Source organism: Muntiacus reevesi, chromosome 2, assembly GCF_963930625.1.
Source record: "Muntiacus reevesi chromosome 2, mMunRee1.1, whole genome shotgun sequence".
In the NCBI taxonomy this organism is placed as follows: Eukaryota; Metazoa; Chordata; class Mammalia; order Artiodactyla; family Cervidae; genus Muntiacus; species Muntiacus reevesi.
This window is the reverse complement of record NC_089250.1, coordinates 267,572,239-267,586,783: the sequence shown is the minus strand read 5'-3', so window position 1 is coordinate 267,586,783 and position 14,545 is coordinate 267,572,239. Positions and strand designations below refer to the sequence as shown.

The 14,545-nt window shown below is 48.8% G+C and overlaps 1 protein-coding gene and 1 long non-coding RNA gene across 3 annotated transcripts; one reads left to right on the top strand and one right to left on the bottom strand.

Moving 5' to 3' along the window:
* Positions 1-1,450: 1,450 nt before the first annotated feature.
* Positions 1,451-5,568, bottom strand: BAX (BCL2 associated X, apoptosis regulator). Of its 2 annotated transcripts, XM_065920705.1 has the most exons (6): positions 5,474-5,568; positions 4,836-4,887; positions 4,599-4,745; positions 4,080-4,215; positions 1,996-2,100; positions 1,451-1,608 (listed from the first exon to the last, which is right to left on the bottom strand). In XM_065920705.1, the coding sequence occupies exons 1-6, from the start codon at positions 5,505-5,507 to the stop codon at positions 1,504-1,506; spliced, it is 579 nt and encodes a 192-aa protein (XP_065776777.1). In that variant the 5' UTR covers positions 5,508-5,568; the 3' UTR covers positions 1,451-1,503. The 2 variants fall into 2 exon arrangements, with proteins under 2 accessions (XP_065776777.1, XP_065776778.1); XM_065920706.1 differs by lacking the exons at positions 4,599-4,745; positions 4,836-4,887 and having other exon boundaries at positions 5,474-5,532.
* Positions 5,569-5,629: 61 nt separating this feature from the next.
* LOC136161530 (uncharacterized) lies at positions 5,630-14,280 on the top strand. The gene is made up of 3 exons (XR_010661739.1): positions 5,630-5,774; positions 7,390-7,627; positions 11,999-14,280. It is a non-coding gene; the product is annotated as an uncharacterized lncRNA (long non-coding RNA).
* The last annotated feature ends 265 nt before the right edge of the window (positions 14,281-14,545 follow it).

The window sequence follows — 14,545 nt, the reverse complement described above, 5'->3', positions numbered from 1 at the left end:
CTGGAAAGGGCTCCCAGGTGGAGGGAGAGGAAGGGTGTGATAAAGGTGATCTGAAGTAGGGCTGTTGGAGAGGGATGGGGGATGAGGGAAGACAGGAGACCCAGGGAGACAGGGACAGAGACAGGGGGTCAGAGAAAGGCAAAGACACAGAGGGGGACAGAAGATGACAACCAACTGTGGCTATCCCAGTGACCTTATTCTCCATAATCCCCTTTGCAGAGTCCCCTTCTTTTTAAAAACTTTATTCGTTTATTCTTGGCTGTGCTGGGTCTCCCTGGCTGCATGTGGACTTTCTCTAGCTGTGGCAAGTGGGGGCTACTCTAGTTGTGGTGTGTGGGCTTCTCATTGTGGTAACTTCTATGGGGAGAACGGGCTCTAGAGCGCGCGTTTGAGTAGTCGCGGCTCACGGGTTTAGTTGCCCCGTGGCATGTGGAATCTTCCCAGAGCAGGGATCAGAACCCACGTTCCCTGCATTGGCTGGTGGAGTCTTAACCTCTGGACCACCAGGGAAGTCCTTTTAAAAGAAAAACAATTGCTTGGCTGCACCAGGTCTTAGTTGAGGACATAGGATCTTTGTTTCAGCAGGAGGGATCTTTTAGTTTGGGATCTATTAATAGTTCCCTGATCAAGGATTGAACCTAGGCCCCCTGTATGGGGGGCACAGAGTCCACTAGCGGACCAGTGGCTCTTCCCGAGCTCAGCATCTTCCCACATGCTGGCTCCGGTTCTGAAGGCATAGGGCCAGACCCCAGACTCCTCCCCGCAAAACCTGTCAATCTCTGCTCGTGTCCCTCCTCCGCCCAGACAATTCTTGCTCAGGCCTCCTCCAGAGTCTCCCTTGGACCCTCTCCAGCCTCCTCAGCCATCCAACATCCAGGGGCTTCCCCAAAAGGCCCGCGCCCTACCCCTGTTCTAGTCCTCCTGAAGTCTGCACACCCGCTTCTTCCCCGTTTCTCCTCCTCAGTAAATATACAACTTCCTGTAGTCCCATGTGGTGGAAGCTTCCGGGCCCTAGTTCCTGGGGTTCAGGAGGCCTGCTTTGCACCCTGCTGCCCTGACCTCCACAACCGCCACCCCCGCCCCAGCCTCTGTCAGGCTGGGGCCTGGCCCAGTGCTCCCTCCAACACAACACCCTGGGCTGTGACAAGGACAAGGGTGATTCAAGTCGCCTCGGTTCCCCTCAGGACTGTGGGCTCCTTGAGGGCAGAGCCACGATTTAACTCGCCACTGACCCACAGAGGGCACTGGTTACCCTCAGAAAAAGATGGGTCAGCGCATGAAGCCTGGTGTCCTGCAACAGCCAGGAAGCGGGCCCAGTGACTCAGACTCCGAAGGGTGGTCCGAAAGAGGTTTATTGCACCCACCCTCGCAAGACCACTCCTCCCTACCCTGCCCCACCCCAATAATTACAAAAGTAAGAAAAACTCCCATGGCCCCCAAACCCGCCCCCCCCTTGAAAAATGCCATAATTTATGCAGAAAAAGTCCAAGGCAGTTGATGGCCTCAGCCCATCTTCTTCCAGATGGTGAGTGAGGCAGTGAGCACTCCAGCCACAAAGATGGTCACTGTCTGCCACGTGGGTGTCCCAAAGTAGGAGAGGAGGCCATCCTGGGGACAGGGACAGCAGGCACTTCAGCGACTCAGCCAAGGGGCAGCCCCTGGGCCAGCACATGAGGGGTCAGGGAGGGGTCAGAGGGTATGAGTAGGGGCAAGGGCCTATGAGTGGGGGAGTTAAAGGATTATCATAGAACTTGAGGGATTCCAGAGGAACTGGAGGGAGGCACGAGGGAGGGCAGCAGGGCATCAGGTTAGGGGTCACTAGGAGGTCAGAGGTCATGAGGTCAAGGGTCATGGACAGGTCATTGGGCACCCTGTGGATCAGGGGTTGATCAGACATACGACCCCAAAATGGGGGAGGGCGCACTCCTATGGTGGGCACAGGAAGGTCCAGGGGCCCAAGAGGAGTGGGGGGATGGGGTGGGGTAGAGGTCTCACCCAACCACCCTGGTCCTGGATCCAGCCCAGCAGCCGCTCTCGAAGGAAGTCCAATGTCCAGCCCATGATGGTCCTGATCAACTCGGGCACCTTGGTGCACAGGGCCTGTGGGAAGTGGGGTGGGCCTCAGGGACTGAGCCTTGTCCCCACTGCCTGGGGCGATTGGCCCCCAGCCTCCCTTCTCACGCTGTCTCCCTCCTGCCCTTCTGCAGTCTCTTTTCCACTCTCAGTCAGAATAAGCCTCACAAACTGCAATGTGGATCTCGTCCCTATCAACTGCCCTGTTCACAAACCATCTTATGGCTCCCTGGTACCTCGGATGAAAAATCAAAAGCACAGCTTGGCCCTCAAGGCCCTGTGTGATGGCTCTGACTTGATCACATTCCAGTTTTCCTCTTGGTTTCTGCACCTCATTGCCCTTCTTCCACATCTTTATTCCCACCAAATTCTTCACCTGCTTCAGGACCTTGGCACATGCTGATTCTTCTGCCTCAGCAGGCCTCAACCTTTTCCAATCACCCCTCAGAGCTCAGGTCTGATGTCACTTCCCCAGAGAGGACTTTCTGATCTTCAGGCCAGGTAAGGCCTGAGACCCTCTATACCCATGACGTACTCTTCACCTTCCTTAGCTTTCCTTCGCATCCTTTATCTCACTGCTTCTCAGCTGTTGTCCCCAGCTCCATATAAGCCCTCCTACCACCCTGACTGCTGTCCCTCTCACCTCTTACATTCAAGCCCCATCAGCTCAATCTTGCAAACACATAAAGGAATCTACTTCCCCACCGCCATTGCTGCCACCTCAGTCACCCATTCACCAGAACTATTATAGGTACCCCTCGTCAGCTTTCCAGTTTCTGCCTTTGTGCCTCAGGATCCCTTTTTCTACCCACAATGGCCAAAATAATTTACTGGGCCTCCCCTCCCCCAATATTTTATCATAAGAATCTTCAGAAAAACCATAAGAATTTTATAGTCAACAAGCATATACACACAACCTAGATTCTACAATTAATATTTTGCTGTCCTTGCTAGACAGAGGATGAGATGGTTAGATGGCATCACTGACTCAATGGACATGAGTTTGAGCAAACTCCGGGAGACAGTGAAGGACAGGGAAGCCTGGCATGCTTCAGTTCATGGGGTCACAAAGAGTTGGACACGACTTAGCGATTGAACAACAACAATCCTTGCTAGAAAAATCTTTTCTGCTTATAAATCGGGTCACCTCACTCTTGTTTAAAACCAGCCAATCACTCTTGCTACACTCAAGAGTAAAGCTGGCTGGTCTTTACAGAGGCCCACAAGACCCCTTGCAATCTGCCCTCATCACTCACCTTCTCCCTCTCCTCACTCTGTTCTAGTCACGTGGGCCTCCTCATTGCCTTCAACACACCAGGCTTGGTGCTACCTCAGGTCCTTTGCATGTGCTGCGCCCTCTACCAGATACATTTTTCACCATTTATGTATATATCACTGCATCTTTCTTGTCATTCCATCTTAGGCTTTAATGTCACCTCCTCTGAGAAGTGGTCTTGTGGCTCCTTTGCACAATCATGTCACCAGAGTTTACTTTGCTCAGCACTCATCATACAACATAGGCTCCCGGAGAGCAGGGACCTAACCTAGTTCTGTTCTGTGTCCTGGGTGCCAAGCACAGGTCGCACACATCATAAGCCCAATAAATGTTTGTTGAATGAATGTGTATGTCTGTGTGGGTCGCTCAGTTGTGTCCGACTCTTTGCGACTCCGTAGACTATAGCTGGCCAGGCTCTTCTGTCTATGGAATTCTCTAGGCAAGAATATTGGAGTGGGTTGCCATTTCCTTTTCCAGGGGATCTTTCTGACCCAGGGATTGAACCTCGGTCTCCTGCATTAGCAGGCAGATTCTTTACCATCTGAGCCACCAGGGAAGCCTGTGCTGAGTGAATAAATACATGAATGAAAAAGCTGATGAGTGGCCCATAACTGACTCTCTCCATTCTCTCTGTGGTTCCTGGGCTGTCCCAAGGGTTGACCTCCTGACTCCCAGGTCCTCATAGGCCTGAAGGGAACCTCCCTGGGCTCAGGGCCCTGCAGCTGCCCACCTTGAGCACCAGTTTGCTGGCAAAGTAGAAAAGGGCGACAACCCGGCCCCAGTTGAAGTTGCCGTCAGAAAACATTTCAGCTGCCACTCGGAAAAAGACCTCTCGGGGAGAGTCTGTGTCCACGGCCGCAATCATCCTGCAAGAGAGGGAAGAGCCAGTGTTGGGGAGGGAGGATCAGGCACAGTGTGGCAACTCTGGTGTCCACCCCAAACCAAAGATAAAACCCGAGGCCCGAGCCAGGCTGAAATCAAAAGAGGCCATCATGGGGGAGAGCCACAAGATGGAAACTGGGGGAAAAGACTCCATGAAGGAGAGTTTCAAGATCCCAGGGCATGGAAGGCTGGGAGTCCAGAGTGCTGAGTTGAGTGATGGGGCCCTGGACCTCTGGGTCTGAAGGAAAAGGGGGCAGTGGGGCTGGACTCCAGTCTCCCAGTGGAAATGGGGGTTGGGAGTTGGGACTCCTGGGTTCTGAGAGAGAAGGGGCCGAGTGGCTGGACTTCTAGGTCCCAGGGGCTACACCTCTGCAGCTCCATGTTACTGTCCAATTCATCTCCAATCCGCTTGAGACACTCGCTCAGTTTCTTGGTGGATGCGTCCTGGGGCACCTGCTCCAAGCCCAGCTCCGGTGTCTCTCCCCCCATTCGCCCTGCTCGGTCCTGGATGAAACTAGAGTGGGAACGGAGTTGTGGGGATGCAGAATCAGAATGGGGCCTCATTCCTCAAGTCCGTTCCGCAATAATCAGACCTCAAACTCACCCCTGAAGCAAAAGGGCCCCTGTCTTCATGATCTGCTCAGAGCTGGTGGGCCCTAGAGGAGAAAGGAGGGAAGAGGTGCCTGGACTCTTGGGTCCTAGGGGAATCCAAGGAACTGGAGTGGCTCCTGATCTCTGGGGGAGGACAACGCTAGGGGGCTCTGCATTTCTGGGTCCCTCATAGATAAAGTGAAGTGAGGGCCCAGGCAGCTGAATCCCCGATGAAGAAAGAGGCAGGGGTCCTGGGCCTGTTATCCTTCATTCTTGCCGGGGCGGGGGGAGGAGGCTGAGGGAACACTTCACAGGTCCAGACCCCTGGCCTGAGGCGACTGAGGGGGAGACCCGCCCCTCCCACCAGGAAGTGGTGCCGGCGACAAGCCCGGGCCTGCCCCCGGGGCTTGGATTATGGGGTTCTCCCGCTCCTTGGGGGTCAGAGAGCAGCAGGCGGGAAGGGATCGGGACGCTGAGGCCGGAGAGCCGGGGACCCCCGGGGAGGGAGTGGGTGGAGGCTGGCAGTGCCGGACCCGGGAGTTTCTATGCCGGAGTGCTTGGCGATCGCACGGCCCCACACCGGCAGGAGGGATCGTGGGGTCGGTCGGCTGGGGGCTCGCCCTCCCCCCGCCCGTCTGCCTCCCGCCTCACCCCCGCCTCTGGGTTGCTCCCCGGACCCGTCCATCACCGCCGCTCCCGCCGCCGCCTCTCGCCGGGTCCGCCCGGGCGGCCGCAGCACGCCCCTGGTCACGTGAGCGCCCCGCTGAGCGTACGTCCTCTCACGTGACCGCCCCTCAAAATGGCCGCCGCGCGCCTCTGCCCCGCAGGGCTGCGCGGAGCCCGTACCGCACCTGCCTCACCTGCTCCTGGAGGGCTCGGCACCTGTCACGTGACTATCCAGTCTGCGTTTCCCTTTAGGAACTGGTCGTGGCGCCGTTCTACCGGCTAAGCGGTGAGTCGCAGCTGTAACTTTTCTTCATTCCTGCAGTATTTTCAAAAGTTTCAGGGGGAACGCGAGCCCTTCGCAGGAGACAAGGAATATCAGAAGTCAAAAATAGCATTTCTTGAGGCAGGACGTTCCAGATGACTAACGTCTATGAATGTTTATGTGTGTGTGGAAAAAAAAAAAAGGAATTTGAAGTTCAAAAAGTGATAGATTGGCAGGGTGTGGACAGAGAGGGACCCCAAGAGGGGCTCCTGGGGTGCTAGAAATGTGCTATACTTACTTGAGCTGGTGCTGTTCTGTGTTCAGTGGTGTCCCTTCTTTGGGACCTCCTGGCATACTCCTCTGTCCATGGGATTTCCCAGGCGAGAATACGGGAGTAGTTCGCTATTTCCTTCTCCGGGGTTTTTTCCCAGCCCAGGGACTGAACCTGCATCTCTTGTGTTTCCCGAATTGGCAGGCAGATTCTTTACCACTGAACCACTTGGGAGGCCCATGCACATAATTAAAAATTCCTTGATCTCTACACATAAGACATGCACTTTAATGTATGGAAATGATTATATCTCCTTGTAAAAAGAAAATAGAAGAAAAAAGAACTGGGATTAGAAAAATTGGCTGGGTCAGATGATGAATGGTTTAGCCTATAAGAGAAGGGAATCTAAAAAAAAAAAAAAAGAGAGAGAGAGAAGGGAATCTATTTCCCAGGGTGCCTGGGAGCCATGGAAATTGAAGATTATAGTGTCTTAGTCCATCAGCCTAACACCACCAGTTTATTGACCAGTTTATTGACCGTCAATAAAGTTTATTGACCCATGAAGATGATGGAGATGACACAGCAGAGCAATCATGGAGCATATTGACAGAGGAAAAGGTAGAGTTATTGTTGGATTTGGAGGAAATGTAGAGTTTAGGTGACGACTATATGATAGGTTCAAAGCCAAGCAGTTGGTGGACTGTGAAAGGAACCAGGGTTCTGTATCTTTGCAAACTACAAGATTAATGTGGGTGTGGACTGTTGGGTCCAGAAAGCCTTTGCTCTGCTCTTGAGTTGGAAATTGAAGCTGCTACTCTGTATCCAACAAGTTAGATCCCACAGGCAAGAGTGGAATGTTGCATTTCTACTGATAGAATTTTTAACTGCTTGATAATTTTAGAGAACAAAGTTTCTCTGTGAGTAAGAAAGCATGTCTTTGGGAGAAACAGTGTTTCCTATTAATTTAGAAATTGGCTTTATTTGTGTGTTATTCCAGCCCAATGAATTAGCCCTCCTTCCATCCCAGTTACAGAAAAGGAAGAAAGGGCTTTTAATGCAGCCACAGATGTCTAAACAGTACAACTGTTAATTGGTTGGGGGAGGGGGAATCTTTGCGATAGCTCTGAAGTCAAAATTGTTTACAATAATAAAGATGCTATATCAGAACTTTGAAGCCCAACTCCACAATGGGCCCCCAATGAGACCTACAAGTATTCACGCCCATGTGTAGTTCCCTCCCATACTGAACAGGTTGACAGTATGACTAATAGGATATTGTGGAAATGACAAAGTGTAACTTTCAAGGTTAGGTCATAAAAGTCACTGCAGGTTCTGCCTTGCTCTCTCTTGGATCATTTGCTTTATTAGAGAAAGCAGCTGCCATGTTGTAAGGACATTCAAGCAATCATCCTCTGGAGAAACAATGTGGAGGAACCAAGTCCTCCAGCCACGGGAATGAGCGACTTTGGAAGCACATCCTCCAGCCCCAGTCAAGCCTTCCGATGACAGCTGTCCCCACCAACATCCTGATTGCAACCTCATGGGAGATCCTAGGCAGAACCACCCACCTAAGCCACTCAATGGATTGCCAACCCTCAGAAACTATGTGAGACAATAAACATTTATTGTTGCTTTAAGTTGCTAGGTTTGAGGGCAATCAGTTACACAACAACAGATAACTAATACATCTAGGATAGTGAAAGTGAAGTCACTCAGTCGTGTGGAGCTCTTTGCAACCCCCTGGCTCTTCCTCCATGGGATTCTCCAGGCAAGAATACTGGAGTGGGTTGCCATTTCCTTCTCCAGGGGATCTTCTCAACCCAGGGATTGAACCCAGGTCTCCTGCATTGCAGGCAGATGCTTTAACCTCTGAGCCACATCTAAGATAAGTACAGCCTATTTACAGATGAGGAAAACAGAGCCTGGAGAAGGAGATGGATTTGCCAAAATTGTCCAGTTCTTGTGGGTGCTGTCTCAGGTCAACTGTGTCACTTGGACAGGGCTTTCTTTTCTGTTTTTTGGTTCTTTCTTTTTTTACTTTAAATTTTTTTATATTGTCATTTGCTCTTTCATTTTTGATGCCTTTTTAAAAATATTGATTTATTTGGTGTGCCGGGCCTTAGTGGTGGTATGCAAGATCTTCAGTCTTCATGTGGTATGTAGGATCTTTCATTGCAGCATGTGGGTCCAGTTCCCTGACCAGGGATTGAACCTGGGATGCCTGCGTTGTGAGTGCGGAATCTGAGTCACTGGGCCACCAGGGAAGTCCTTCAGTATCTTTTAATAATAAATTATAACGGAGGACTTCCCTGGTGGTCCAGTGGTTAAGAATCCAGCTGCCAACGCAGGGGACGTGCGTTCCATCCCTGGTCCAGAAAGATTCTATATGCGACAGAATAACTAGGCCTGTGATCCTGTACTCTGGAGCCGGGAGTGCTGAGCCCACGTGCCACAACTGCTGAAGCCTGAGTGCCCTAGAGCCTTTGCTTCACAAGAGAAGCCACCACAACCAGAAGCCCATGCGGCGTAACTACACAGAGAGGCCCCACTCACCACAAATAGAGAAAGCCTGAGTGCAACAACAGAGACCCAGCACAGCCAAAAATAGAATAAATAAGGAAATAAAAAATTTTAAACAGCTTAGAAAAGAATATGATAAAGAATACACACACACACACATATTTATATGGATATGGATATGGATACGTATGACTGAATGGCGGAAGTAGTGACAGATTTCCTCTTCATGGTCTCTAAAATCACTGTGCATGGTGACTGCGGCCATGAAATCAGAAGACTATTGCTTCTTGGCAGGAAAGCTACGACAAACCTAGACAGTGTGTTGAAAAGCAGTGATACTACTCTGCCGACAAAGGTCCATATAGTCAAGGCTATGGTCTTCCCAGTGGTCACGTGCGGTTGTGAGCTGGACCGTAAAGAAGTCTGAGTGCCGAAGAATTGATGCCTTCGAACTGTAGTTCTGGAGAAGACTCTGGAGGGTCCCTTGGACAGGAATGAGATAAAACCAGTCAATCTTAAGGGAAATCAACCCTGAATACTCACTGGAAGGACTGATGCTATTTTGGTCACCTGATGTGAAGAGCCGACTCATTGGAAAAGTCCCTGATGCTGGGAAAGATTGAGGGCAGAAGCAGAAGCAGGTGTCAGAGGATGAGATGGCTGGATGGCATCACTGATGCAATGGACATGAACTTGGGCAAACTTTGAGAGACAGTGAGGGACAGGGAACCTGGCATGCTGCAGTCCACGGGGTCACAAAGTGTAGGACACGACTGGGTGACTGAACAACGTGACTGAATTACTTTGCTATACACTTGAGGGCCCTGGTGGCTCAGTGGTAAAGAATTCACCTGCCAAGCAGGAGACGCAGGTTTGATCCCTGTGTTGGGACGATCCCCTCGAGAAGGAAATGGCAATCCACTCCAGTATTCTTGCCTGGGAAATCCTATGGACAGTGGAGCCTGGCGGGCTACACTCCATAGGGTCACAAAAGAGTCGGATATGAGCTGGTGACTAAACAACAGCAGCACTTGAGAGTAACACAATATTGTAAATCAACTGTACTTCCATTTAAAAAAAGAAACTGATTACCACACCAGGCAAAGAAGAACTCTTTGCACATTGAGGGTGGGCTGCAGAGGAGAGGGCTAACGTGCTGTAAATGCTAAGTTATTGAGGGTCAGAGGGCCTGGTGGCTGATTTAGGTAAGTTTCTGAGGTGAAGAACAACGAATAGAGTTTCTGCTTAGACATATTAAAAATGAACCCATTTCTCAGGTTATAAAAGTTATGCTGGATGTACTGGTTCCCTGTCACTGTGTAACAAGTCATCCCAGAGCTTAGTGGCTTAAAACAACAATTATTTTATTATCTTTGATAGACCCATGGATAGTGAGATTGAGCCAGGTTCCGTGGGCAGTTCCAGCTTGGGGTCACTCAACCTCTGTAGTCAGATGATGGTTAGAACTGGAAGAGCAGGGAGACTGAGGGGTGTTGGGACCTGATGGAGCATCTCTCTATTTTCATGGAGCCTCAAGACTTTCCATGTGGTTCCTTTTTTTTTTTTTGTATCCACACAAAGAAACATTTATTAGGCACCAACCATGGACCAAAAACAGTGTTAAACAAATCCACTGATACCGACATTCAATTCTCCCTATAAATTTCATTGTTGTATATATGGTTGTCTCTTCCAGCTAAGTTAAAGAAAGCTCAGAGAATCCTTTTAAATCTTAGAGGGAATTCTAGTTTCTAAGGTTAGCCATTACATATAGATATTAAAAGAATTCCCTAGTGACTTAGTTGGTAAAGAATCCTCCTGCAATGCGGGAGACCCTGGATCGATTCCTGGGTCAGGAAGATCCACTGCAGAAGGGATAGGCTACCCATTCCAGTATCCTTGGGCTTCCCTAGTGGTTCCGTTGGTAAAGAATCCTCCGGCAGTGCGGGAGACCTGGGTTCGATCTCTGGGTTGGGAAGATCCCCTGAAGAAAGGAACGGCTACCCACTCCAGTATTCTGGCCTGGAGAATTCCATGGACTGTATATAGTCCATGGGATCGCAAGAGAGTCGGACACGACTGAGTGACTTTCACTTTCATAAATATTAAAAAACTATTGAGTAGGAGTGAGGACAAAGTTGACCTTTTTTCCAATGCAAAAAATCCTACAAAGGATGAAAACAGGACAACAAAATTGACAGGAGAATCCAAAGGTGATCATTTCACTTTGGAACATGTTGAGCTGAAGGTGGTAGAAAGATACTCATCACAGATATTCGTGTGTGTGTGTGTGTGTGTGTGTATGTATTCAGTCATGTCCGACTCTTCGCAACCCCTTTGACTATAGTGCACCAGGCTCCTCTGTCCATGGAATTTCCAGGCAAGAATACTGGAGTGGGTTGCCATTTCCTTCTGTTCCTGTGGTTTCTTAGTGTGGGATAGTTTGAGCTGCCTTACAGCTTAGTGGCGTTGGGACAGCCAAACTATTGCCTGATGGCTGACGGTTTCAAGAGAATTTCAGCTAACAAAGAAGAAATTGCACTGCCTTTCCTGATCTGACCTCCAAAATCATACAGTGTCAATTCTGCCATGTTGCAACAGCTACGTAGCAGTCAGGAGCCCACTCTGCTTCTGGGGACGGGAAACTAGACTCTACTTCTCAATAGAGAGAGATCAGCAGAGAGAGGAGATATTTTTTGAAAATGTAAGATGGCATGCTAGTTCAGCTGCTTTAGCAAAGATCAGTATAACAGTGGCTTAAACAATGCAGAAGTTTATTCCCCTCTCATGTAACAGTCCAAGAAATTGCAACCCTAAGTGCTATTAACAGTGAGTATAGTTCCACAGTGTCAGAAAGTATGATGGTTATTTTTTTAATATTTATTTATTTTTGGCTGTGCTGGATCTTTGTTGCTGCCAGGGCTTTCTCTAGGTGCAGTGAGTGGCTGCAGTGCATGGGCTTCTCGTTACAGTGGCTTCTCTTGTTGCAGAGCACAGACTGTAGGTGAACAAGCTTCAGTAGTTGCAGCACATGGGCTCAGTAGTTGTGGCTCGTGGGCTCAAGAGCGCTGGCTTGGTGGTTGTGGCACAAGGATTTAGTTGCTCCATGGTATGTGGAATCTTTCCAGACCAGGGACCAAACCCATGTCCCCTGCGTTAGCAGGTGGATTCTAAACCACTAGACCGCCAGGGAAGCCCCTGATGGCTAACTTTACACGTCAGCTTGAGTGGACCACAGGATGCCCAGATGTTTGATCTAAAATTATTCTGGGTATTTCTGTGAGGGTGTTGTTGCATGAGATCAGTATTATATCGGTAGACTTAGTGAAGTAGATTGCATAAAATGCCTGGATAGAACGAAAAGACTGACCCTCCTCTTAATAAGAAAGAATTCTTTCTGTCTCATTATCTTAGGACTATGACATTAACTTTCTTCCCACCCTTGGACTTAAATTAGAACACTGGCTTTTCCTGGGTCTTGAGCTACCAGCCTTCAGACAAGACCTGCATCATCAACTGTCCTGGTATTCGGGCCAGCAGACTTGGACTGGAACTAAACATCAGCTCTCCTGGGTCTCCAGTTTGCCAACACATCCTGAAGATCTTGGGGCGTGCTTACTTCCATGATCATGCCTGTCTTCTAGCCTTCGATTCTAGCGTGTTGCCTCACCATTCACAACACAGCACTTCCATCTCACAGTACAAGGTGGACACACCCATGTCCAAGACATCTCCACACCAGGAAGGGAGACACGGGAAGGGTTGCCATCCTCCTTGCTTTTTAAGGCCATAATTCAGAAGCTGCCGGCATCCCATTGGCCAAAAGCTGTTCACATGCAAGGGAGCCTGGGAAATGTAGTCTTTAGCTGTGTAGTCATGTGTCCAGTGAAACTTCTGTATCAGAGGTGATACCTAGGCATCTCTACCAACAATTAAATGGTTGAAACCAAGCAAGCAGAGGGCTGAAACCCAATATGGTGATAGCTGAATGATACGTAGTGGGACTTGGAATAAGCAAACAATGTTGTTGTTCAGTTGCTAAGTCATGTCCAACTCTGCAACCCCATGAACTGCAGTATGCCAGGCTTCCTTGTCCTTCACTATCTCCCAGAGTTTGCTCAAATTCATGTCCATTGAGTTGGTGATGCCATCCAACCATCTCACCCTCTGTCACCCCCTTCTCTTGCCCTCAGTCTTTCCCAGCATCAGGGTCTTTTCCAGTGAGTCAGCTTTTCGCATCAGGTGGCCAAAGCATTAGAGCTTCAGCTTCAGCATCAGTCCTTCCCATGAATATTCAGGGTTCATTTCCTTTAGGATAGACTGGTTTGATCTCCTTGCTGTCTAAGGGACTCTCAAGAGACTTCTCCAGCACCACAGTTTGAAATAAATTCTTCAACAGTCAGCCTTTATGGTCTGACTCTCACATCTGTATGTGACTACTGGAAAAACCACAGCTTTGACTATATGGACCTTTTGTTTGCAAAGTGATGTCTCTGCTTTTTAACATGCTGTCTAGGTTGCTTATAGCTTGCTCCTCAGAAGAAAACGTATGACAAAGCATGACAAGCAAACAATAGAAAACTCATTTCATGGATGTCTCTCAGTGTTCTGAAATTTCTACCAAATTTCTTTTTTCCTCAGAGTGAGAGTTATTAGTGTCATAAACCCAGTATATCCATCTCATCTTCTGGAATGTGGTAGATATGAACTTCCTAGATTCTCTGTAGTTCATCCAGGCCACATGACTAGTTTTGGCCAATACATTCTGAGATTATGTGTATCACTTTCATGTCAGAGCATATATGTTTTGGTACAAAAGCTTCCAGGATGTTCTTTCCTGGGCCACACTTGACCAGCAGGACTCCAGATACTAGCGGCTCTGTCAGTTTGGGTCCCAGAAAGATACAGTCCAGACCTCTCAGTCAGTATATAACACAAGTGAGGAAAGAACCTTGTTATGCTAAGCTGAGATTTGGAGACTGTTACTACAGCATAACCTAACCTATACTCACTACTATGGTTAAATATGGAAATGAGAGCTTTCTTAAGAGAACAAAGATAACCCTAATTGGTTGGCCAAGCACCCACGTATAGCCCCATTCTAACTCTCTGAAATTTGGGTGGGAATGACTTCCTACCCATGCCACACAGGGGGGCATATGAACTAGGCTTTGCCAATAAGACCACTGAATACTTGTGAACATTCCTGTTGAAATGACTCTAAAAAAAAAAAAAAAAGAAATGACTCTCTATACCTTTTTTTTAAACAAAGGTTTGTTTTGTTTTGATTGTAATGTTTGGGTTTTTTTTGGGATGTGGACCATTTTTAAAGTTTTTACTGGATTTATTACCATATTGCTTCTGTTTTATGTTTTTATTGTTGTTTGTTTGTTTTGACTGTGAGACATGTGAGATATTAACTCCACAATTGAGGATTGAACCCACACCCCCTGCATTGAAAGGCAAAGTCTTACCACTGGACCACCAGCAAAGCCCCTTTTTTAAAATATTTTACTTATTTGTTTATTGGGCTGTGCCATGTCTTAGTTTTGGAACTTGAGGTCTTTGATCTTCATTGTGGCATGCAAAATCTTTAGTTGCTGCAATATGAACTCTTAGTTGCTGCATTTGGGATCTAGTTCCCTGACCAGGGATTGAACCCAGGCCCCCTGCATTGGGAGCATGGTGTCTTGGCCGCTGGACCACCAGAGAAGTCCCATGATTCTCTATACCTTAATGGGAGCCTGGAGCTTCTGGAGGCCTGACCTCAAAGTGAAGGGCCATTGGCTAACATCTACAGAGAACCTGCTATGTGCTAGGGCCCATTTAATCCTCACCAGAGGGTGTTTAGTGTGGTATCTCCAATTTACTGATGATGAGACAAAGAGAGAAGCTAGGGAGGGTGCATTTAGGGACACCTTCTACCCATGCACTGTTCCCCAGCCAAGGTCACACAGGCTGAGGCAGGCAAACTGTGGCTCTTCCCACACATGTCGTTCCAGGA

Excerpts from the sequence above, each read along its gene's own strand:
- BAX (XM_065920705.1), bottom strand. The coding sequence starts at position 5,507 with ATGGACGGGTCCGGGGAGCAACCCAGAGGCGGGG. Across the intron at positions 4,746-4,835 it reads GGGGCCCTTTTGCTTCAGGG|TTTCATCCAGGACCGAGCAG; the intron begins GTGAGTTTGAGG and ends TTCCCACTCTAG. Across the intron at positions 1,609-1,995 it reads TCCAGGACCAGGGTGGTTGG|GATGGCCTCCTCTCCTACTT; the intron begins GTGAGACCTCTA and ends CCCTGTCCCCAG.